General features: G+C 43.7%; 1 protein-coding gene across 1 annotated transcript in view; it reads left to right on the top strand.

The window, feature by feature from the left end:
- Positions 1 to 25,051, top strand: part of LOC146060041 (transcription termination factor 3, mitochondrial-like) — a 65,997-nt gene that overhangs the window by 12,416 nt on the left and 28,530 nt on the right. Inside the window, exon 2 of the mRNA XM_083172833.1 lies at positions 1,804 to 1,875. Coding sequence (XP_083028959.1) covers positions 1,834 to 1,875 — 42 coding nt within the window. The 5' untranslated portion in view covers positions 1,804 to 1,833. The remainder of the gene's footprint in view (positions 1 to 1,803; positions 1,876 to 25,051) is intronic.

The following is a 25,051-nucleotide window of genomic DNA, read 5'->3' on the forward strand; positions in this document are numbered from 1 at the left end:
TGTAGATGATCACACACCAGCGCATTTTGATCTCCTCATGGTGTGTGTTGCTTGAGAACCAGTTGGTTGGAGGGCCCTGCTCGTGAGAGCTTAATTCTTAGGGTAGTGGAATTTTAAAAATGGCATTTGAACTGAGAAGGGTGGGAGGACAGAGGTCTTTAGTTCAAGATGTGCCGTTTTGAATCATCGCAGGCTAGTAGACAATCTGATAAGGTGGGGAATGAGTTCCAGAGGAGGGAAACAGCAGTTTTGTGAAGGATTGTGAGGACGTACAGTAACTAGTGACTAACTAATCAGAAGGAGATGCTATGGTTACATCACTACCAGCTATGACCACACTACGTGATGAGTCTCTCACCATTTTCACATTGCATAAATAACCCGGGTCAGACCCGGGTTATTGCTGAATCAGACCAGATCGATGTGCGATGTGAAAGCACCACAGTCAATAACATACCTCCCAACTGTCACGATTACAGCGGGACAGTCCCGATTTTCGGTCCTGTCCCGCTGTCCCACCCGCGGCAGGCATTGTCCCGCTGCGGGGGGTGGCAGTTGGGAGACCCCCCAATCTCATAGAATAGACGCTGTGCGCATGCGCACAGCGTCTATTCTCGTATGAAAATGAGGTTGCGGCTAATTAGCATAATTAGCCCTCATTTGCATACGTCCCGCCCCCTTTTCGGACGCTTCGCCGCGCGAGTGTCCCTATTTCTTCAACTCAGAAGTTGGGAGGTATGCAATAACCCTGGTTGAATAACCCAGTATTTCAAACTGGTGAAAAAAAGGGTTATACACAGGTCAGAAACGGGTTATTGTACATTTAAATCTGCAGAGCGGAGTTATTTCCTTGCTCTGAGTAGAGTGCTGATTGAGTTCAGTGTCCAGTCAGCTGAGGACTGTAAAGCGCACAATATTTTCTGCACTGCACAGTGAGGACAAGCATAACGGCTAACATTTGGCAGCAAGAAGTGTACTGTACTGCACTGTACACCTACTATACTGCACTGTACATTACACCTACTATGTTGCACTGTACAGCCATGTCAAACTGGAGTGATGAAGAAATCATGGAGTTGCTGCAGATCAGGGATGAGGAGGAAATCTGTAGGGAAATCATGGGCACAGATAGTGCGATAATTTATCGCAATATCAGTAAAATGTTAGCGCCATCTGGCTTTATTAGGACCAAGCATTCCCCAGCCCCCTCCTTTGTATAGACAACACCTTTGTTCAGATTTCAGAGACCAATAAAGTACTTTAAAAATGACATCACGCTGGTTTTAACATGGGTAACCCGGGTTTAGTAAAAATGCAATAACCCGGTAATAACGAGTCAATAATCAGTAATAAATGTCTATGACCTGGGTCTGATCCGTGTTCAAAACCTGGCACCGACCCTGCTTTTGTGATCTGAAAGGGGTATTAGAGAATTGGTGCTTGTGTGTACATTCCCTGCCTCCATACAATGTGCTACGTGTTAGCATATTACAGTAGGTACAGTATTATAGAGCCTGCACATAAGGCAGCAATCTCTGCAGTCTCAATAGTAACCTAATTAAAAAGCAAAAATATAAGTGTAGGTGAGGAGTTTTAAAGTAGAAGATAATTGGTTTCATTATAAAGTGACTACTAAGGTCCTGTACAATTGCCTTGTCTATAAATAACCGTTCTCATTCACACATCGAATTCTTGTTCATTTTAAATAAAATGTTAGTGTTTTTCTTTTTAATTAATTTTTTTTTTTTTTTTTGAGTAAGACCACATTAACTATTTTCTACTCTTCTCTTCATTATGTAACAGACCCGAGATCTAGTAACCCGTCTCCCTAAAATGGTAACTGGACGTCTTGAACCAATAAAGGAAAATCTAAAGGTAGTGACAGTTTTTATTGTTTATTTTAATAACCCTGCATATCGCAATTGTCTACGCCAACCACTCCCTAGGCTGGGTACACGTTCTAAACATCGGAACATCTATTGTGCGTGTGCGCAGTATCTTGTCTGTCATCCGATCTGCTCTGCTACCTGGTAGATGGGGTGAGCCAGTGGCTGACAACATACAGCTGAATGTGGACATGATAGACAATAGCGCTATATCGCTCAGTCTGCACGGGCGTCCATTGTGTAGGGCCGACTGACATCGCGTCTCATCACGATTTTTCCCAGTTGCTAGCTGTTCCTTTTTGCTTATTGGTATTAAAGTTTAGACATTGCTTTTTTTTTAGAATAAACAGCATTGATAAAAGTGTATACAACAGTACACGTTAATATACACAATGATTTCAGGCGCTTATTCTAATAATAATATTGTAAATGTTACATTTCCAAGCTGCAAATAGTGGTACTTGTTTCCTAGAACGGCGCCCATCGCGGGCATCGCATGTACATCGCATGCCATTATAATGGCATGCGATGCGACCGATGCGATGTCCGCGATTTTACATAGAAATGCATGGTAAAATGTAAATCGCGTCGGTCGCATCGCATGCGGACAAAAAATCGCATGCGATGCGACCGACGCGATTACCGATTTTACATAGGGAACAATGTTAAATGGTCCATTTGACCCGATTTCACATAGGGAACAATGTTGAATGGCCCACAGACCCCAAATACCCACCCTGAAGTGTGAAATGCCCCCCCCCCCAATTGTTAACGCCACCCCACGATAAACGGCAACCCGTCAGCGTGGAGTTGAGAATAGAAAGTGTGGCGAGCCCGAAGTGTGGCGAGCGGACGCGGATACCAGTGAAGCCCGCGAGGGGACGCGTATAGCTGTGAAGGTATCCGCGTCCGCTCGCCATGCTTCGGGCTCGCTGCACTCGCCACACTTTCTATTCTCAACTCCACGCCGACGTGGATAGTGGGGGTATGAAAAGGTCGGAGGACGCGTACCGCCGCCGCTCGCCACGCTTCGGGTTGACGTTGATCGTGGGGTGGTGTTAACAATTGGGGGGGCCATTTCACACTTCAGGATGGGTATTTGGGGTCTGTGGGCCATTAAACATTGTTCCCTATGTGAAATCGGGTCAATTGGGCCATTTAACATTGTTCCCTATGTAAAATCGGTAATCGCGTCGGTCGCATCGCATGCGATTTTTTTGGCCGCATACGATGCGACCGACGCGATTATTTTCCTTGCGATGCCTAAGATCAATATCGTGGGCACCGTTCTAGGAAACAAGTACCCAAATAGTATACTATGTCCACGGTGACATAAAACAATTGTAAATGTACAGGCCCAAATAAACTAGTTAATTGACACTATTGCACTAGAAGTATAATCACGGCTGACAACATAAGAAATAAAATCTCTTTATTTTTTATTTAAATTGAGATATATATACAGTACATGGATATACTGTATGCACATACTGTAAATAGAATCTATAACATAGAAACATAGAAAAATAGAGATTTAGGGGGATATTCAATCCTCCTGCAGCCATTCCCGACGGGGGGAGATAGCTGCGGGGCCCTATTCAATGCTGTCTTCCCCGACAGCATTGATCAGGGGATCTCGGCAGAACAAGCCTGGCTTCACAAGCTGTCTGACTCATTCTGCCGGGAACTGATTCCCAGCTGCAGCTCGCGGCCACGCCCCCTTCTCAACCCGCAGCAGGCGGGATAACTCCCAACTGCAAATTCTCGGTTGAGCAGACCGAGAACGGGACCGGGTCACGGCTGTCAGGCCAGCCTGACAGCCGTGACCCAACATTGAATACCCCCCTTGGTGTTACACCTGCCGGCTCCGGATTTTTACCTCTCCCATTGGAGGCTGTAGCTGTCAAATAATAGAAACCTGCCAGGATCCATTCACGCTGGACCAGATTCTGATATGCTGATTGCTGCTTCTGCTGTGTCTGTGCTGATACCACACAAGGGGTATATTGAGGACAGGGTCCACAGTGTTATGTTAAGTTGGAATGGGCTTGGGAATGTATACTGGTTTGGGTCCAGTATCCGGGTGTGATCATTTTTCCCCCTACGACATAACACTTACCGCTGGCCACTACGTAGCTGCACTTTAAGCAGGGAAAGAGCAGAGACCAATGCTCAGCGGCCTGGATCCACCACTGCTATGCTGATGCAGGGGTCATGCCGCCCTTTAACCCCTTCCTGACACAGCATGTTTTTACCTTCCTGACAGAGCCCTTTTTTTCAAATCTGACATGTATCACTTAAGTGGGGATAACTTTTTTTTGCTTTTACTTATCCCAGTGATTTTGAGATTGTTTTCTCGTGACACATTGTACTTCAAATTAGTGGTAAATTTGGGTCGATACAGTCTGTGTTTTTTTGTGAAAAATACCAAAATGTCGTAAAAAAATGGAAAATTTAGCAATTTGCAAAATGTTAAATTTTCTGCTTGTGAGACAAATAATCATACCACTCAAAATAGTTAATAACTAACATAGACCATATGTCTACTTTATGTTTCCATCATTATTTCAACTTCCTTTTAATTTTTTTGGACACTAGGAGGCTTACAATATGAATAGCAAATTTTCAAGAAAATTTCAAACACTGATTTTTTTAGGGACCAGTTCAGTTCTGATGTGACTTTGAGGGACTTGCATGTGAGACACCCCCATAAATGATGCCATTTCAAAAACTGCACCCCTCACAGTATTCAAAACAGCATTTTGGAAGTTTGTTAACCCTTTAGGTGTTTCACAGGAATTAAAACAAAGTGTAGGTGAAATTTCAAAATTTCATTTTTTTTGCAGATTTGCAATTTTAATAAATTTTTCTAAGGAACACAGTAGATTTTACTAGAGAAATGTGACTAAAAATTGATTCCCCCAATTCTTTTGTTTTCATAAATATCCTATATGTGGCCCTAGTGTGCACGTTGACCAAACCACAGGCTTCATAATAGAAGGAGCACCTACTTGATTTTGGAGCCTCCTTTTTATGAGATTATTTTTTAGGCACCATGTAGGTTTCTAGGCACCATAAGATGCTAAAAGTTAGGAACCCCCCCACAAGTGACCCCATTTTGCAAACTACACCCCTCAGGGAATTCATCTAGGGGTATAGTGTACATTTCAAACCCCCAGGGGTTTCACCAATTGTGGTACAACTGGGCAGTGAAAATGAAAAATTATTTTTTTTTACACAAAAATGCAGTTCTGGCTCAAAATTTTTCATTTTCACAAGGAATGAAGGAGACAAAGCACCCCAAAATCTGTGCCCCAATTTCTCCCGAGTACGGCAATGCCTCACATGTGACCAAAAAATACCATTTGGGTGCATGGCAGGACTCAGAAGGGAAGGAGTGATTTTTGGATTTTGCAGCTCAGATTCTGGTGGAATGTTGGTGGGTGCTATGTTGCATTAGCAAGACCCCCGAAGCACCAATACAGTGGAACCCCCCCACAAGTGACCCCATTTTGCAAACTACACCCCTCAGGGAATTCATCTAGGGGTATAGTGTACATTTCAAACCCCCAGGGGTTTCACCAATTTTGATACAACTGGGCTGTGCAAATGAAAAAATACATTTTTTTACACAAAAATGCAGTTCTGGCTCAAAATTTTTCATTTTCAGAAGGTATGAAGGATAAAAAGCACCCCAAAATCTGTGCCCCAATTTCTCCCGAGTATGGCAATGCCTCACATGTGACCAAAAAATACCAGTTGGGTGCATGGCAGGACTCAGAAGGGAAGGAGTGATATTTGGATTTTGCAGCACAGATTCTGGTGGAATTTTGGTGGGTGCTATGTCGCATTAGCAAGACCCCCAAAGCACCAATACAGTGGAACCCCCCCACAAGTGACCCCATTTTGCAAACTACACCCCTCAGGGATTTCATCTAGGGGTATAGTGTACATTTCAAACCCCCAGGGGTTTCACCAATTTTGATACAACTGGGCAGTGAAAATGAAAAATTACATTTTTTTACACAAAAATGCAGTTCTGGCTCAAAATTTTTCATTTTCATAAGGTATGAAGGAGAAAAAGCACCCCAAAATCTGTGCCCCAATTTCTCCCGAGTATGGCAATGCCTCACATGTGACCAAAAAATACCAGTTGGGTGCATGGCAGGACTCAGAAGGGAAGGAGTGATTTTTGGATTTTGCAGCTCAGATTCTGGTGGAATTTTGGTGGGTGCTATGTCGCATTAGCAAGACCCCCGAAGCACCAATACAGTGGAAGCCCCCCACAAGTGACCCCATTTTGCAAACTACACCCCTCTGGGAATTCATCTAGGGGTATAATGTACATTTCAAACCCCCAGGGGTTTCACCAATTGTGGTACAACTGGGCAGTGAAAATGAAAAATTAAATTTTTTACACAAAAATGCAGTTCTGGCTCAAAATTTTTCATTTTCACAAGGAATGAAGGAGACAAAGCACCCCAAAATCTGTGCCCCAATTTCTCCCGAGTACGGCAATGCTTCATGTGTGACCAAAAAATGGCAGGACTCAGAAGGGAAGGAGTGATATTTGGATTTTGCAGCACAGATTCTGGTGGAATTTTGGTGGGTGCTATGTCGCATTAGCAAGACCCCCAAAGCACCAATACAGTTGAAGCCCCCCACAAGTGACCCCATTTTGCAAACTACACCCCTCAGGGAATTCATCTAGGGGTATAGTGTACATTTCAAACCCCCAGGGGTTTCACCAATTTTGATACAACTGGGCTGTGCAAATGAAAAATTACATTTTTTTACACAAAAATGCAGTTCTGGCTCAAAATTTTTCATTTTCAGAAGGTATGAAGGAGAAAAAGCACCCCAAAATCTGTGCCCCAATTTCTCCTGAGTATGGCAATGCCTCACATGTGACCAAAAAATACCAGTTGGGTGCATGGCAGGACTCAGAAGGGAAGGAGTGATTTTTGTATTTTGCAGCTCAGATTCTGGTGGAATTTTGGTGGGTGCTATGTCGCATTAGCAAGACCCCCGAAGCACCAATACAGTGGAACCCCCCCACAAGTGACCCCATTTTGCAAACTACACCCCTCAGGGAATTCAACTAGGGGTATAGTGTACATTTCAAACCCCCAGGGGTTTCACCAATTGTGGTACAACTGGGCAGTGAAAATGAAAAATTACATTTTTTACACAAAAATGCAGTTCTGGCTCAAAATTTTTCATTTTCATAAGGTATGAAGGAGAAAAAGCACCCCAAAATCTGTGCCCCAATTTCTCCCGAGTATGGCAATGCCTCACATGTGACCAAAAAATACCATTTGGGTGCATGGCAGGACTCAGAAGGGAAGGAGTGATATTTGGATTTTGCAGCACAGATTCTGGTGGAATTTTGGTGGGTGCTATGTCGCATTAGCAAGACCCCCAAAGCACCAATACAGTGGAACCCCCCCCCACAAGTGACCCCATTTTGCAAACTACACCCCTCAGGGAATTCATCTAGGGGTATAGTGTACATTTCAAACCCCCAGGGGTTTCACCAATTTTGATACAACTGGGCAGTGAAAATGAAAAATTACATTTTTTTACACAAAAATGCAGTTCTGGCTCAAAATTTTTCATTTTCATAAGGTATGAAGGAGAAAAAGCACCCCAAAATCTGTGCCCCAATTTCTCCCGAGTATGGCAATGCCTCACATGTGACCAAAAAATACCATTTGGGTGCATGGCAGGACTCAGAAGGGAAGGAGTGATATTTGGATTTTGCAGCACAGATTCTGGTGGAATTTTGGTGGGTGCTATGTCGCATTAGCAAGACCCCCGAAGCACCAATACAGTGGAAGCCCCCCACAAGTGACCCCATTTTGCAAACTACACCCCTCTGGGAATTCATCTAGGGGTATAATGTACATTTCAAACCCCCAGGGGTTTCACCAATTGTGGTACAACTGGGCAGTGAAAATGAAAAATTAAATTTTTTACACAAAAATGCAGTTCTGGCTCAAAATTTTTCATTTTCATAAGGTATGAAGGAGAAAAGGCACCCCATAATCTGTGCCCCAATTTCTCCCGAGTATGGCAATGCCTCACATGTGACCAAAAAATACCATTTGGGTGCATGGCAGGACTCAGAAGGGAAGGAGTGATATTTGGATTTTGCAGCACAGATTCTGGTGGAATTTTGGTGGGTGCTATGTCGCATTAGCAAGACCCCCAAAGCACCAATACAGTGGAAGCCCCCCACAAGTGACCCCATTTTGCAAACTACACCCCTCAGGGAATTCATATAGCAGTATAGTGTACATTTCAAACCCCCAGGGGTTTCACCAATTTTGATACAACTGGGCTGTGCAAATGAAAAATTACATTTTTTTACACAAAAATGCAGTTCTGGCTCAAAATTTTTCATTTTCAGAAGGTATGAAGGAGAAAAAGCACCCCAAAATCTGTGCCCCAATTTCTCCCGAGTATGGCAATGCCTCACATGTGACCAAAAAATACCAGTTGGGTGCATGGCAGGACTCAGAAGGGAAGGAGTGATTTTTGGATTTTGCAGCTCAGATTCTGGTGGAATTTTGGTGGGTGCTATGTCGCATTAGCAAGACCCCCGAAGCACCAATACAGTGGAACCCCCCCACAAGTGACCCCATTTTGCAAACTACACCCCTCAGGGAATTCAACTAGGGGTATAGTGTACATTTCAAACCCCCAGGGGTTTCACCAATTGTGGTACAACTGGGCAGTGAAAATGAAAAATTACATTTTTTTACACAAAAATGCAGTTCTGGCTCAAAATTTTTCATTTTCACAAGGAATGAAGGAGACAAAGCACCGCAAAATCTGTGCCCCAATTTCTCCCGAGTATGGCAATGCCTCACATGTGACCAAAAAATACCAGTTGGGTGCATGGCAGGACTCAGAAGGGAAGGAGTGATATTTGGATTTTGCAGCACAGATTCTGGTGGAATTTTGGTGGGTGCTATGTCGCATTAGCAAGACCCCCGAAGCACCAATACAGTGGAAGCCCCCCACAAGTGACCCCATTTTGCAAAATACACCCCTCTGGGAATTCATCTAGGGGTATAATGTACATTTCAAACCCCCAGGGGTTTCACCAATTGTGGTACAACTGGGCAGTGAAAATGAAAAATTAAATTTTTTACACAAAAATGCAGTTCTGGCTCAAAATTTTTCATTTTCACAAGGAATGAAGGAGACAAAGCACCCCAAAATCTGTGCCCCAATTTCTCCCGAGTACGGCAATGCTTCATGTGTGACCAAAAAATGGCAGGACTCAGAAGGGAAGGAGTGATATTTGGATTTTGCAGCACAGATTCTGGTGGAATTTTGGTGGGTGCTATGTCGCATTAGCAAGACCCCCAAAGCACCAATACAGTGGAAGCCCCCCACAAGTGACCCCATTTTGCAAACTACACCCCTCAGGGAATTCATCTAGGGGTATAGTGTACATTTCAAACCCCCAGGGGTTTCACCAATTTTGATACAACTGGGCTGTGCAAATGAAAAATTACATTTTTTTACACAAAAATGCAGTTCTGGCTCAAAATTTTTCATTTTCAGAAGGTATGAAGGAGAAAAAGCACCCCAAAATCTGTGCCCCAATTTCTCCCGAGTATGGCAATGCCTCACATGTGACCAAAAAATACCAGTTGGGTGCATGGCAGGACTCAGAAGGGAAGGAGTGATTTTTGTATTTTGCAGCTCAGATTCTGGTGGAATTTTGGTGGGTGCTATGTCGCATTAGCAAGACCCCCGAAGCACCAATACAGTGGAACCCCCCCACAAGTGACCCCATTTTGCAAACTACACCCCTCAGGGAATTCAACTAGGGGTATAGTGTACATTTCAAACCCCCAGGGGTTTCACCAATTGTGGTACAACTGGGCAGTGAAAATGAAAAATTACATTTTTTACACAAAAATGCAGTTCTGGCTCAAAATTTTTCATTTTCATAAGGTATGAAGGAGAAAAAGCACCCCAAAATCTGTGCCCCAATTTCTCCCGAGTATGGCAATGCCTCACATGTGACCAAAAAATACCATTTGGGTGCATGGCAGGACTCAGAAGGGAAGGAGTGATATTTGGATTTTGCAGCTCAGATTCTGGTGGAATTTTGGTGGGTGCTATGTCGCATTAGCAAGACCCCCAAAGCACCAATACAGTGGAACCCCCCCACAAGTGACCCCATTTTGCAAACTACACCCCTCAGGGAATTCAACTAGGGGTATAGTGTACATTTCAAACCCCCAGGGGTTTCACCAATTGTGGTACAACTGGGCAGTGAAAATGAAAAATTACATTTTTTACACAAAAATGCAGTTCTGGCTCAAAATTTTTCATTTTCATAAGGTATGAAGGAGAAAAAGCACCCCAAAATCTGTGCCCCAATTTCTCCCGAGTATGGCAATGCCTCACATGTGACCAAAAAATACCATTTGGGTGCATGGCAGGACTCAGAAGGGAAGGAGTGATATTTGGATTTTGCAGCACAGATTCTGGTGGAATTTTGGTGGGTGCTATGTCGCATTAGCAAGACCCCCAAAGCACCAATACAGTGGAACCCCCCCCACAAGTGACCCCATTTTGCAAACTACACCCCTCAGGGAATTCATCTAGGGGTATAGTGTACATTTCAAACCCCCAGGGGTTTCACCAATTTTGATACAACTGGGCAGTGAAAATGAAAAATTACATTTTTTTACACAAAAATGCAGTTCTGGCTCAAAATTTTTCATTTTCATAAGGTATGAAGGAGAAAAAGCACCCCAAAATCTGTGCCCCAATTTCTCCCGAGTATGGCAATGCCTCACATGTGACCAAAAAATACCATTTGGGTGCATGGCAGGACTCAGAAGGGAAGGAGTGATATTTGGATTTTGCAGCACAGATTCTGGTGGAATTTTGGTGGGTGCTATGTCGCATTAGCAAGACCCCCGAAGCACCAATACAGTGGAAGCCCCCCACAAGTGACCCCATTTTGCAAACTACACCCCTCTGGGAATTCATCTAGGGGTATAATGTACATTTCAAACCCCCAGGGGTTTCACCAATTGTGGTACAACTGGGCAGTGAAAATGAAAAATTAAATTTTTTACACAAAAATGCAGTTCTGGCTCAAAATTTTTCATTTTCATAAGGTATGAAGGAGAAAAGGCACCCCAAAATCTGTGCCCCAATTTCTCCCGAGTATGGCAATGCCTCACATGTGACCAAAAAATACCATTTGGGTGCATGGCAGGACTCAGAAGGGAAGGAGTGATATTTGGATTTTGCAGCACAGATTCTGGTGGAATTTTGGTGGGTGCTATGTCGCATTAGCAAGACCCCCAAAGCACCAATACAGTGGAACCCCCCCACAAGTGACCCCATTTTGCAAACTACACCCCTCAGGGAATTCATCTAGGGGTATAGTGTACATTTCAAACCCCCAGGGGTTTCACCAATTTTGATACAACTGGGCAGTGAAAATGAAAAATTACATTTTTTTACACAAAAATGCAGTTCTGGCTCAAAATTTTTCATTTTCATAAGGTATGAAGGAGAAAAAGCACCCCAAAATCTGTGCCCCAATTTCTCCCGAGTATGGCAATGCCTCACATGTGACCAAAAAATACCATTTGGGTGCATGGCAGGACTCAGAAGGGAAGGAGTGATATTTGGATTTTGCAGCACAGATTCTGGTGGAATTTTGGTGGGTGCTATGTCGCATTAGCAAGACCCCCAAAGCACCAATACAGTGGAACCCCCCCCACAAGTGACCCCATTTTGCAAACTACACCCCTCAGGGAATTCATCTAGGGGTATAGTGTACATTTCAAACCCCCAGGGGTTTCACCAATTTTGATACAACTGGGCAGTGAAAATGAAAAATTACATTTTTTTACACAAAAATGCAGTTCTGGCTCAAAATTTTTCATTTTCATAAGGTATGAAGGAGAAAAAGCACCCCAAAATCTGTGCCCCAATTTCTCCCGAGTATGGCAATGCCTCACATGTGACCAAAAAATACCATTTGGGTGCATGGCAGGACTCAGAAGGGAAGGAGTGATATTTGGATTTTGCAGCACAGATTCTGGTGGAATTTTGGTGGGTGCTATGTCGCATTAGCAAGACCCCCGAAGCACCAATACAGTGGAAGCCCCCCACAAGTGACCCCATTTTGCAAACTACACCCCTCTGGGAATTCATCTAGGGGTATAATGTACATTTCAAACCCCCAGGGGTTTCACCAATTGTGGTACAACTGGGCAGTGAAAATGAAAAATTAAATTTTTTACACAAAAATGCAGTTCTGGCTCAAAATTTTTCATTTTCATAAGGTATGAAGGAGAAAAGGCACCCCAAAATCTGTGCCCCAATTTCTCCCGAGTATGGCAATGCCTCACATGTGACCAAAAAATACCATTTGGGTGCATGGCAGGACTCAGAAGGGAAGGAGTGATATTTGGATTTTGCAGCACAGATTCTGGTGGAATTTTGGTGGGTGCTATGTCGCATTAGCAAGACCCCCAAAGCACCAATACAGTGGAAGCCCCCCACAAGTGACCCCATTTTGCAAACTACACCCCTCTGGGAATTCATCTAGGGGTATAATGTACATTTCAAACCCCCAGGGGTTTCACCAATTTTGATACAACTGGGCTGTGCAAATGAAAAATTACATTTTTATACACAAAAATGCAGTTCTGGCTCAAAATTTTTCATTTTCAGAAGGTATGAAGGAGAAAAAGCACCCCAAAATCTGTGCCCCAATTTCTCCCGAGTATGGCAATGCCTCACATGTGACCAAAAAATACCAGTTGGGTGCATGGCAGGACTCAGAAGGGAAGGAGTGATTTTTGGATTTTGCAGCTCAGATTCTGGTGGAATTTTGGTGGGTGCTATGTCGCATTAGCAAGACCCCCGAAGCACCAATACAGTGGAACCCCCCCACAAGTGACCCCATTTTGCAAACTACACCCCTCAGGGAATTCAACTAGGGGTATAGTGTACATTTCAAACCCCCAGGGGTTTCACCAATTGTGGTACAACTGGGCAGTGAAAATGAAAAATTACATTTTTTTACACAAAAATGCAGTTCTGGCTCAAAATTTTTCATTTTCACAAGGAATGAAGGAGACAAAGCACCCCAAAATCTGTGCCCCAATTTCTCCCGAGTATGGCAATGCCTCACATGTGACCAAAAAATACCAGTTGGGTGCATGGCAGGACTCAGAAGGGAAGGAGTGATATTTGGATTTTGCAGCACAGATTCTGGTGGAATTTTGGTGGGTGCTATGTCGCATTAGCAAGACCCCCAAAGCACCAATACAGTGGAAGCCCCCCACAAGTGACCCCATTTTGCAAACTACACCCCTCTGGGAATTGATCTAGGGGTATAATGTACATTTCAAACCCCCAGGGGTTTCACCAATTGTGGTACAACTGGGCAGTGAAAATGAAAAATTAAATTTTTTACACAAAAATGCAGTTCTGGCTCAAAATTTTTCATTTTCACAAGGAATGAAGGAGACAAAGCACCCCAAAATCTGTGCCCCAATTTCTCCCGAGTACGGCAATGCTTCATGTGTGACCAAAAAATGGCAGGACTCAGAAGGGAAGGAGTGATATTTGGATTTTGCAGCACAGATTCTGGTGGAATTTTGGTGGGTGCTATGTCGCATTAGCAAGACCCCCAAAGCACCAATACAGTGGAAGCCCCCCACAAGTGACCCCATTTTGCAAACTACACCCCTCAGGGAATTCATCTAGGGGTATAGTGTACATTTCAAACCCCCAGGGGTTTCACCAATTTTGATACAACTGGGCTGTGCAAATGAAAAATTACATTTTTTTACACAAAAATGCAGTTCTGGCTCAAAATTTTTCATTTTCAGAAGGTATGAAGGAGAAAAAGCACCCCAAAATCTGTGCCCCAATTTCTCCCGAGTATGGCAATGCCTCACATGTGACCAAAAAATACCAGTTGGGTGCATGGCAGGACTCAGAAGGGAAGGAGTGATTTTTGGATTTTGCAGCTCAGATTCTGGTGGAATTTTGGTGGGTGCTATGTCGCATTAGCAAGACCCCCGAAGCACCAATACAGTGGAACCCCCCCACAAGTGACCCCATTTTGCAAACTACACCCCTCAGGGAATTCAACTAGGGGTATAGTGTACATTTCAAACCCCCAGGGGTTTCACCAATTGTGGTACAACTGGGCAGTGAAAATGAAAAATTACATTTTTTACACAAAAATGCAGTTCTGGCTCAAAATTTTTCATTTTCATAAGGTATGAAGGAGAAAAAGCACCCCAAAATCTGTGCCCCAATTTCTCCCGAGTATGACAATGCCTCACATTTGACCAAAAAATACCATTTGGGTGCATGGCAGGACTCAGAAGGGAAGGAGTGATATTTGGATTTTGCAGCACAGATTCTGGTGGAATTTTGGTGGGTGCTATGTCGCATTAGCAAGACCCCCAAAGCACCAATACAGTGGAACCCCCCCACAAGTGACCCCATTTTGCAAACTACACCCCTTAAGGGAATTCATCTAGGGGTATAGTGTACATTTCAAACCCCCAGGGGTTTCACCAATTTTGATACAACTGGGCAGTGAAAATGAAAAATTACATTTTTTTACACAAAAATGCAGTTCTGGCTCAAAATGTTTCATTTTCAGAAGGTATGAAGGAGAAAAAGCACCCCAAAATCTGTGCCCCAATTTCTCCTGAGTATGGCAATGCCTCACATGTGACCAAAAAATACCAGTTGGGTGCATGGCAGGACTCAGAAGGGAAGGAGTGATTTTTGTATTTTGCAGCTCAGATTCTGGTGGAATTTTGGTGGGTGCTATGTCGCATTAGCAAGACCCCCGAAGCACCAATACAGTGGAACCCCCCCACAAGTGACCCCATTTTGCAAACTACACCCCTCAGGGAATTCAACTAGGGGTATAGTGTACATTTCAAACCCCCAGGGGTTTCACCAATTGTGGTACAACTGGGCAGTGAAAATGAAAAATTACATTTTTTACACAAAAATGCAGTTCTGGCTCAAAATTTTTCATTTTCATAAGGTATGAAGGAGAAAAAGCACCCCAAAATCTGTGCCCCAATTTCTCCCGAGTATGGCAATGCCTCACATGTGACCAAAAAATACCATTTGGGTGCATGGCAGGACTCAGAAGGGAAGGAGTGATATTTGGATTTTGCAGCACAGATTCTGGTGGAATTTTGGTGGGTGCTATGTCGCATTAGCAAGACCCCCAAAGCACCAATACAGTGGAACCCCCCCCACAAGTGACCCCATTTTGCAAACTACACCCCTCAGGGAATTCATCTAGGGGTATAGTGTACATTTCAAACCCCCAGGGGTTTCACCAATTTTGATACAACTGGGCAGTGAAAATGAAAAATTACATTTTTTTACACAAAAATGCAGTTCTGGCTCAAAATTTTTCATTTTCATAAGGTATGAAGGAGAAAAAGCACCCCAAAATCTGTGCCCCAATTTCTCCCGAGTATGGCAATGCCTCACATGTGACCAAAAAATATCATTTGGGTGCATGGCAGGACTCAGAAGGGAAGGAGTGATATTTGGATTTTGCAGCACAGATTCTGGTGGAATTTTGGTGGGTGCTATGTCGCATTAGCAAGACCCCCGAAGCACCAATACAGTGGAAGCCCCCCACAAGTGACCCCATTTTGCAAACTACACCCCTCTGGGAATTCATCTAGGGGTATAATGTACATTTCAAACCCCCAGGGGTTTCACCAATTGTGGTACAACTGGGCAGTGAAAATGAAAAATTAAATTTTTTACACAAAAATGCAGTTCTGGCTCAAAATTTTTCATTTTCATAAGGTATGAAGGAGAAAAGGCACCCCAAAATCTGTGCCCCAATTTCTCCCGAGTATGGCAATGCCTCACATGTGACCAAAAAATACCATTTGGGTGCATGGCAGGACTCAGAAGAGAAGGAGTGATATTTGGATTTTGCAGCACAGATTCTGGTGGAATTTTGGTGGGTGCTATGTCGCATTAGCAAGACCCCCAAAGCACCAATACAGTGGAAGCCCCCACAAGTGACCCCATTTTGCAAACTACACCCCTCAGGGAATTCATATAGCAGTATAGTGTACATTTCAAACCCCCAGGGGTTTCACCAATTTTGATACAACTGGGCTGTGCAAATGAAAAATTACATTTTTTTACACAAAAATGCAGTTCTGGCTCAAAATTTTTCATTTTCAGAAGGTATGAAGGAGAAAAAGCACCCCAAAATCTGTGCCCCAATTTCTCCCGAGTATGGCAATGCCTCACATGTGACCAAAAAATACCAGTTGGGTGCATGGCAGGACTCAGAAGGGAAGGAGTGATTTTTGGATTTTGCAGCTCAGATTCTGGTGGAATTTTGGTGGGTGCTATGTCGCATTAGCAAGACCCCCGAAGCACCAATACAGTGGAACCCCCCCACAAGTGACCCCATTTTGCAAACTACACCCCTCAGGGAATTCAACTAGGGGTATAGTGTACATTTCAAACCCCCAGGGGTTTCACCAATTGTGGTACAACTGGGCAGTGAAAATGAAAAATTACATTTTTTTACACAAAAATGCAGTTCTGGCTCAAAATTTTTCATTTTCACAAGGAATGAAGGAGACAAAGCACCGCAAAATCTGTGCCCCAATTTCTCCCGAGTATGGCAATGCCTCACATGTGACCAAAAAATACCAGTTGGGTGCATGGCAGGACTCAGAAGGGAAGGAGTGATATTTGGATTTTGCAGCACAGATTCTGGTGGAATTTTGGTGGGTGCTATGTCGCATTAGCAAGACCCCCGAAGCACCAATACAGTGGAAGCCCCCCACAAGTGACCCCATTTTGCAAAATACACCCCTCTGGGAATTCATCTAGGGGTATAATGTACATTTCAAACCCCCAGGGGTTTCACCAATTGTGGTACAACTGGGCAGTGAAAATGAAAAATTAAATTTTTTACACAAAAATGCAGTTCTGGCTCAAAATTTTTCATTTTCACAAGGAATGAAGGAGACAAAGCACCCCAAAATCTGTGCCCCAATTTCTCCCGAGTACGGCAATGCTTCATGTGTGACCAAAAAATGGCAGGACTCAGAAGGGAAGGAGTGATATTTGGATTTTGCAGCACAGATTCTGGTGGAATTTTGGTGGGTGCTATGTCGCATTAGCAAGACCCCCAAAGCACCAATACAGTGGAAGCCCCCCACAAGTGACCCCATTTTGCAAACTACACCCCTCAGGGAATTCATCTAGGGGTATAGTGTACATTTCAAACCCCCAGGGGTTTCACCAATTTTGATACAACTGGGCTGTGCAAATGAAAAATTACATTTTTTTACACAAAAATGCAGTTCTGGCTCAAAATTTTTCATTTTCAGAAGGTATGAAGGAGAAAAAGCACCCCAAAATCTGTGCCCCAATTTCTCCCGAGTATGGCAATGCCTCACATGTGACCAAAAAATACCAGTTGGGTGCATGGCAGGACTCAGAAGGGAAGGAGTGATTTTTGTATTTTGCAGCTCAGATTCTGGTGGAATTTTGGTGGGTGCTATGTCGCATTAGCAAGACCCCCGAAGCACCAATACAGTGGAACCCCCCCACAAGTGACCCCATTTTGCAAACTACACCCCTCAGGGAATTCAACTAGGGGTATAGTGTACATTTCAAACCCCCAGGGGTTTCACCAATTGTGGTACAACTGGGCAGTGAAAATGAAAAATTACATTTTTTACACAAAAATGCAGTTCTGGCTCAAAATTTTTCATTTTCATAAGGTATGAAGGAGAAAAAGCACCCCAAAATCTGTGCCCCAATTTCTCCCGAGTATGGCAATGCCTCACATGTGACCAAAAAATACCATTTGGGTGCATGGCAGGACTCAGAAGGGAAGGAGTGATATTTGGATTTTGCAGCACAGATTCTGGTGGAATTTTGGTGGGTGCTATGTCGCATTAGCAAGACCCCCAAAGCACCAATACAGTGGAACCCCCCCACAAGTGACCCCATTTTGCAAACTACACCCCTCAGGGAATTCAACTAGGGGTATAGTGTACATTTCAAACCCCCAGGGGTTTCACCAATTGTGGTACAACTGGGCAGTGAAAATGAAAAATTACATTTTTTACACAAAAATGCAGTTCTGGCTCAAAATTTTTCATTTTCATAAGGTATGAAGGAGAAAAAGCACCCCAAAATCTGTGCCCCAATTTCTACCGAGTATGGCAATGCCTCACATGTGACCAAAAAATACCATTTGGGTGCATGGCAGGACTCAGAAGGGAAGGAGTGATATTTGGATTTTGCAGCACAGATTCTGGTGGAATTTTGGTGGGTGCTATGTCGCATTAGCAAGACCCCCAAAGCACCAATACAGTGGAACCCCCCCACAAGTGACCCCATTTTGCAAACTACACCCCTCAGGGAATTCATCTAGGGGTATAGTGTACATTTCAAACCCCCAGGGGTTTCACCAATTTTGATACAACTGGGCAGTGAAAATGAAAAATTACATTTTTTTACACAAAAATGCAGTTCTGGCTCAAAATTTTTCATTTTCATAAGGTATGAAGGAGAAAAAGCACCCCAAAATCTGTGCCCCAATTTCTCCCGAGTATGGCAATGCCTCACATGTGACCAAAAAATACCATTTGGGTGCATGGCAGGACTCAGAAGGGAAGGAGTGATATTTGGATTTTGCAGCACAGATTCTGGTGGAATTTTGGTGGGTGCTATGTCGCATTAGCAAGACCCCCGAAGCACCAATACAGTGGAAGCCCCCCACAAGTGACCCCATTTTGCAAACTACACCCCTCTGGGAATTCATCTAGGGGTATAATGTACATTTCAAACCCCCAGGGGTTTCACCAATTGTGGTACAACTGGGCAGTGAAAATGAAAAATTAAATTTTTTACACAAAAATGCAGTTCTGGCTCAAAATTTTTCATTTTCATAAGGTATGAAGGAGAAAAGGCACCCCAAAATCTGTGCCCCAATTTCTCCCGAGTATGGCAATGCCTCACATGTGACCAAAAAATACCAGTTGGGTGCATGGCAGGACTCAGAAGGGAAGGAGTGATTTTTGGATTTTGCAGCTCAGATTCTGGTGGAATTTTGGTGGGTGCTATGTCGCATTAGCAAGACCCCCGAAGCACCAATACAGTGGAACCCCCCCACAAGTGACCCCATTTTGCAAACTACACCCCTCAGGGAATTCAACTAGGGGTATAGTGTACATTTCAAACCCCCAGGGGTTTCACCAATTGTGGTACAACTGGGCAGTGAAAATGAAAAATTACATTTTTTTACACAAAAATGCAGTTCTGGCTCAAAATTTTTCATTTTCACAAGGAATGAAGGAGACAAAGCACCCCAAAATCTGTGCCCCAATTTCTCCTGAGTATGGCAATGCCTCACATGTGACCAAAAAATACCAGTTGGGTGCATGGCAGGACTCAGAAGGGAAGGAGTGATATTTGGATTTTGCAGCACAGATTCTGGTGGAATTTTGGTGGGTGCTATGTCGCATTAGCAAGACCCCCAAAGCACCAATACAGTGGAAGCCCCCCACAAGTGACCCCATTTTGCAAACTACACCCCTCTGGGAATTCATCTAGGGGTATAATGTACATTTCAAACCCCCAGGGGTTTCACCAATTGTGGTACAACTGGGCAGTGAAAATGAAAAATTAAATTTTTTACACAAAAATGCAGTTCTGGCTCAAAATTTTTCATTTTCACAAGGAATGAAGGAGACAAAGCACCCCAAAATCTGTGCCCCAATTTCTCCCGAGTACGGCAATGCTTCATGTGTGACCAAAAAATGGCAGGACTCAGAAGGGAAGGAGTGATATTTGGATTTTGCAGCACAGATTCTGGTGGAATTTTGGTGGGTGCTATGTCGCATTAGCAAGACCCCCAAAGCACCAATACAGTGGAAGCCCCCCACAAGTGACCCCATTTTGCAAACTACACCCCTCAGGGAATTCATCTAGGGGTATAGTGTACATTTCAAACCCCCAGGGGTTTCACCAATTTTGATACAACTGGGCTGTGCAAATGAAAAATTACATTTTTTTACACAAAAATGCAGTTCTGGCTCAAAATTTTTCATTTTCAGAAGGTATGAAGGAGAAAAAGCACCCCAAAATCTGTGCCCCAATTTCTCCCGAGTATGGCAATGCCTCACATGTGACCAAAAAATACCAGTTGGGTGCATGGCAGGACTCAGAAGGGAAGGAGTGATTTTTGGATTTTGCAGCTCAGATTCTGGTGGAATTTTGGTGGGTGCTATGTCGCATTAGCAAGACCCCCGAAGCACCAATACAGTGGAACCCCCCCACAAGTGACCCCATTTTGCAAACTACACCCCTCAGGGAATTCAACTAGGGGTATAGTGTACATTTCAAACCCCCAGGGGTTTCACCAATTGTGGTACAACTGGGCAGTGAAAATGAAAAATTACATTTTTTACACAAAAATGCAGTTCTGGCTCAAAATTTTTCATTTTCATAAGGTATGAAGGAGAAAAAGCACCCCAAAATCTGTGCCCCAATTTCTCCCGAGTATGACAATGCCTCACATTTGACCAAAAAATACCATTTGGGTGCATGGCAGGACTCAGAAGGGAAGGAGTGATATTTGGATTTTGCAGCACAGATTCTGGTGGAATTTTGGTGGGTACTATGTCGCATTAGCAAGACCCCCAAAGCACCAATACAGTGGAACCCCCCACAAGTGACCCCATTTTGCAAACTACACCCCTCAGGGAATTCATCTAGGGGTATAGTGTACATTTCAAACCCCCAGGGGTTTCACCAATTTTGATACAACTGGGCAGTGAAAATGAAAAATTACATTTTTTTACACAAAAATGCAGTTCTGGCTCAAAATTTTTCATTTTCATAAGGTATGAAGGAGAAAAAGCACCCCAAAATCTGTGCCCCAATTTCTCCCGAGTATGGCAATGCCTCACATGTGACCAAAAAATACCATTTGGGTGCATGGCAGGACTCAGAAGGGAAGGAGTGATATTTGGATTTTGCAGCACAGATTCTGGTGGAATTTTGGTGGGTGCTATGTCGCATTAGCAAGACACCCGAAGCACCAATACAGTGGAAGCCCCCCACAAGTGACCCCATTTTGCAAACTACACCCCTCTGGGAATTCATCTAGGGGTATAATGTACATTTCAAACCCCCAGGGGTTTCACCAATTGTGGTACAACTGGGCAGTGAAAATGAAAAATTAAATTTTTTACACAAAAATGCAGTTCTGGCTCAAAATTTTTCATTTTCACAAGGAATGAAGGAGACAAAGCACCCCAAAATCTGTGCCCCAATTTCTCCCGAGTACGGCAATGCTTCATGTGTGACCAAAAAATGGCAGGACTCAGAAGGGAAGGAGTGATATTTGGATTTTGCAGCACAGATTCTGGTGGAATGTTGGTGGGTGCTATGTCGCATTAGCAAGACCCCCAAAGCACCAATACAGTGGAACCCCCCCCCCACAAGTGACCCCATTTTGCAAACTACACCCCTCAGGGAATTCAACTAGGGGTATAGTGTACATTTCAAACCCCCAGGGGTTTCACCAATTGTGGTACAACTGGGCAGTGAAAATGAAAAATTACATTTTTTTACACAAAAATGCAGTTCTGGCTCAAAATTTTTCATTTTCATAAGGTATGAAGGAGAAAAAGCACCCCAAAATCTGTGCCCCAATTTCTCCCGAGTATGGCAATGCCTCACATGTGACCAAAAAATACCATTTGGGTGCACGGCAGGACTCAGAAGGGAAGGAGTGATATTTGGATTTTGCAGCACAGATTCTGGTGGAATTTTGGTGGGTGCTATGTCGCATTAGAAAGACCCCCAAAGCACCAATACAGTGGAAGCCCCCCACAAGTGACCCCATTTTGCAAACTACACCCCTCAGGGAATTCATCTAGGGGTATAGTGTACATTTCAAACCCCCAGGGGTTTCACCAATTTTGATACAACTGGGCTGTGCAAATGAAAAATTACATTTTTTTACACAAAAATGCAGTTCTGGCTCAAAATTTTTCATTTTCAGAAGGTATGAAGGAGAAAAAGCACCCCAAAATCTGTGCCCCAATTTCTCCCGAGTATGGCAATGCCTCACATGTGACCAAAAAATACCAGTTGGGTGCATGGCAGGACTCAGAAGGGAAGAAGTGATTTTTGGATTTTGCAGCTCAGATTCTGGTGGAATTTTGGTGGGTGCTATGTCGCATTAGCAAGACCCCCGAAGCACCATTACAGTGGAACCCCCCCACAAGTGACCCCATTTTGCAAACTACACCCCTCAGGGAATTCAACTAGGGGTATAGTGTACATTTCAAACCCCCAGGGGTTTCACCAATTGTGGTACAACTGGGCAGTGAAAATGAAAAATTACATTTTTTTACACAAAAATGCAGTTCTGGCTCAAAATTTTTCATTTTCACAAGGAATGAAGGAGACAAAGCACCCCAAAATCTGTGCCCCAATTTCTCCCGAGTATGGCAATGCCTCACATGTGACCAAAAAATACCAGTTGGGTGCATGGCAGGACTCAGAAGGGAAGGAGTGATATTTGGATTTTGCAGCACAGATTCTGGTGGAATTTTGGTGGGTGCTATGTCGCATTAGCAAGACCCCCGAAGCACCAATACAGTGGAACCCCCCCACAAGTGACCCCATTTTGCAAACTACACCCCTCAGGGAATTCAACTAGGGGTATAGTGTACATTTCAAACCCCCAGGGGTTTCACCAATTGTGGTACAACTGGGCAGTGAAAATGAAAAATTACATTTTTTTACACAAAAATGCAGTTCTGGCTCAAAATTTTTCATTTTCACAAGGAATGAAGGAGACAAAGCACCGCAAAATCTGTGCCCCAATTTCTCCCGAGTATGGCAATGCCTCACATGTGACCAAAAAATACCAGTTGGGTGCATGGCAGGACTCAGAAGGGAAGGAGTGATATTTGGATTTTGCAGCACAGATTCTGGTGGAATTTTGGTGGGTGCTATGTCGCATTAGCAAGACCCCCGAAGCACCAATACAGTGGAAGCCCCCCACAAGTGACCCCATTTTGCAAAATACACCCCTCTGGGAATTCATCTAGGGGTATAATGTACATTTCAAACCCCCAGGGGTTTCACCAATTGTGGTACAACTGGGCAGTGAAAATGAAAAATTAAATTTTTTACACAAAAATGCAGTTCTGGCTCAAAATTTTTCATTTTCACAAGGAATGAAGGAGACAAAGCACCCCAAAATCTGTGCCCCAATTTCTCCCGAGTACGGCAATGCTTCATGTGTGACCAAAAAATGGCAGGACTCAGAAGGGAAGGAGTGATATTTGGATTTTGCAGCACAGATTCTGGTGGAATTTTGGTGGGTGCTATGTCGCATTAGCAAGACCCCCAAAGCACCAATACAGTGGAAGCCCCCCACAAGTGACCCCATTTTGCAAACTACACCCCTCAGGGAATTCATCTAGGGGTATAGTGTACATTTCAAACCCCCAGGGGTTTCACCAATTTTGATACAACTGGGCTGTGCAAATGAAAAATTACATTTTTTTACACAAAAATGCAGTTCTGGCTCAAAATTTTTCATTTTCAGAAGGTATGAAGGAGAAAAAGCACCCCAAAATCTGTGCCCCAATTTCTCCCGAGTATGGCAATGCCTCACATGTGACCAAAAAATACCAGTTGGGTGCATGGCAGGACTCAGAAGGGAAGGAGTGATTTTTGTATTTTGCAGCTCAGATTCTGGTGGAATTTTGGTGGGTGCTATGTCGCATTAGCAAGACCCCCGAAGCACCAATACAGTGGAACCCCCCCACAAGTGACCCCATTTTGCAAACTACACCCCTCAGGGAATTCAACTAGGGGTATAGTGTACATTTCAAACCCCCAGGGGTTTCACCAATTGTGGTACAACTGGGCAGTGAAAATGAAAAATTACATTTTTTACACAAAAATGCAGTTCTGGCTCAAAATTTTTCATTTTCATAAGGTATGAAGGAGAAAAAGCACCCCAAAATCTGTGCCCCAATTTCTCCCGAGTATGGCAATGCCTCACATGTGACCAAAAAATACCATTTGGGTGCATGGCAGGACTCAGAAGGGAAGGAGTGATATTTGGATTTTGCAGCACAGATTCTGGTGGAATTTTGGTGGGTGCTATGTCGCATTAGCAAGACCCCCAAAGCACCAATACAGTGGAACCCCCCCACAAGTGACCCCATTTTGCAAACTACACCCCTCAGGGAATTCAACTAGGGGTATAGTGTACATTTCAAACCCCCAGGGGTTTCACCAATTGTGGTACAACTGGGCAGTGAAAATGAAAAATTACATTTTTTACACAAAAATGCAGTTCTGGCTCAAAATTTTTCATTTTCATAAGGTATGAAGGAGAAAAAGCACCCCAAAATCTGTGCCCCAATTTCTACCGAGTATGGCAATGCCTCACATGTGACCAAAAAATACCATTTGGGTGCATGGCAGGACTCAGAAGGGAAGGAGTGATATTTGGATTTTGCAGCACAGATTCTGGTGGAATTTTGGTGGGTGCTATGTCGCATTAGCAAGACCCCCAAAGCACCAATACAGTGGAACCCCCCCACAAGTGACCCCATTTTGCAAACTACACCCCTCAGGGAATTCATCTAGGGGTATAGTGTACATTTCAAACCCCCAGGGGTTTCACCAATTTTGATACAACTGGGCAGTGAAAATGAAAAATTACATTTTTTTACACAAAAATGCAGTTCTGGCTCAAAATTTTTCATTTTCATAAGGTATGAAGGAGAAAAAGCACCCCAAAATCTGTGCCCCAATTTCTCCCGAGTATGGCAATGCCTCACATGTGACCAAAAAATACCATTTGGGTGCATGGCAGGACTCAGAAGGGAAGGAGTGATATTTGGATTTTGCAGCACAGATTCTGGTGGAATTTTGGTGGGTGCTATGTCGCATTAGCAAGACCCCCGAAGCACCAATACAGTGGAAGCCCCCCACAAGTGACCCCATTTTGCAAACTACACCCCTCTGGGAATTCATCTAGGGGTATAATGTACATTTCAAACCCCCAGGGGTTTCACCAA

Source organism: Crinia signifera, chromosome 2, assembly GCF_055691185.1.
Source record: "Crinia signifera chromosome 2, ASM5569118v1, whole genome shotgun sequence".
Lineage (NCBI taxonomy): Eukaryota > Metazoa > Chordata > Amphibia > Anura > Myobatrachidae > Crinia > Crinia signifera.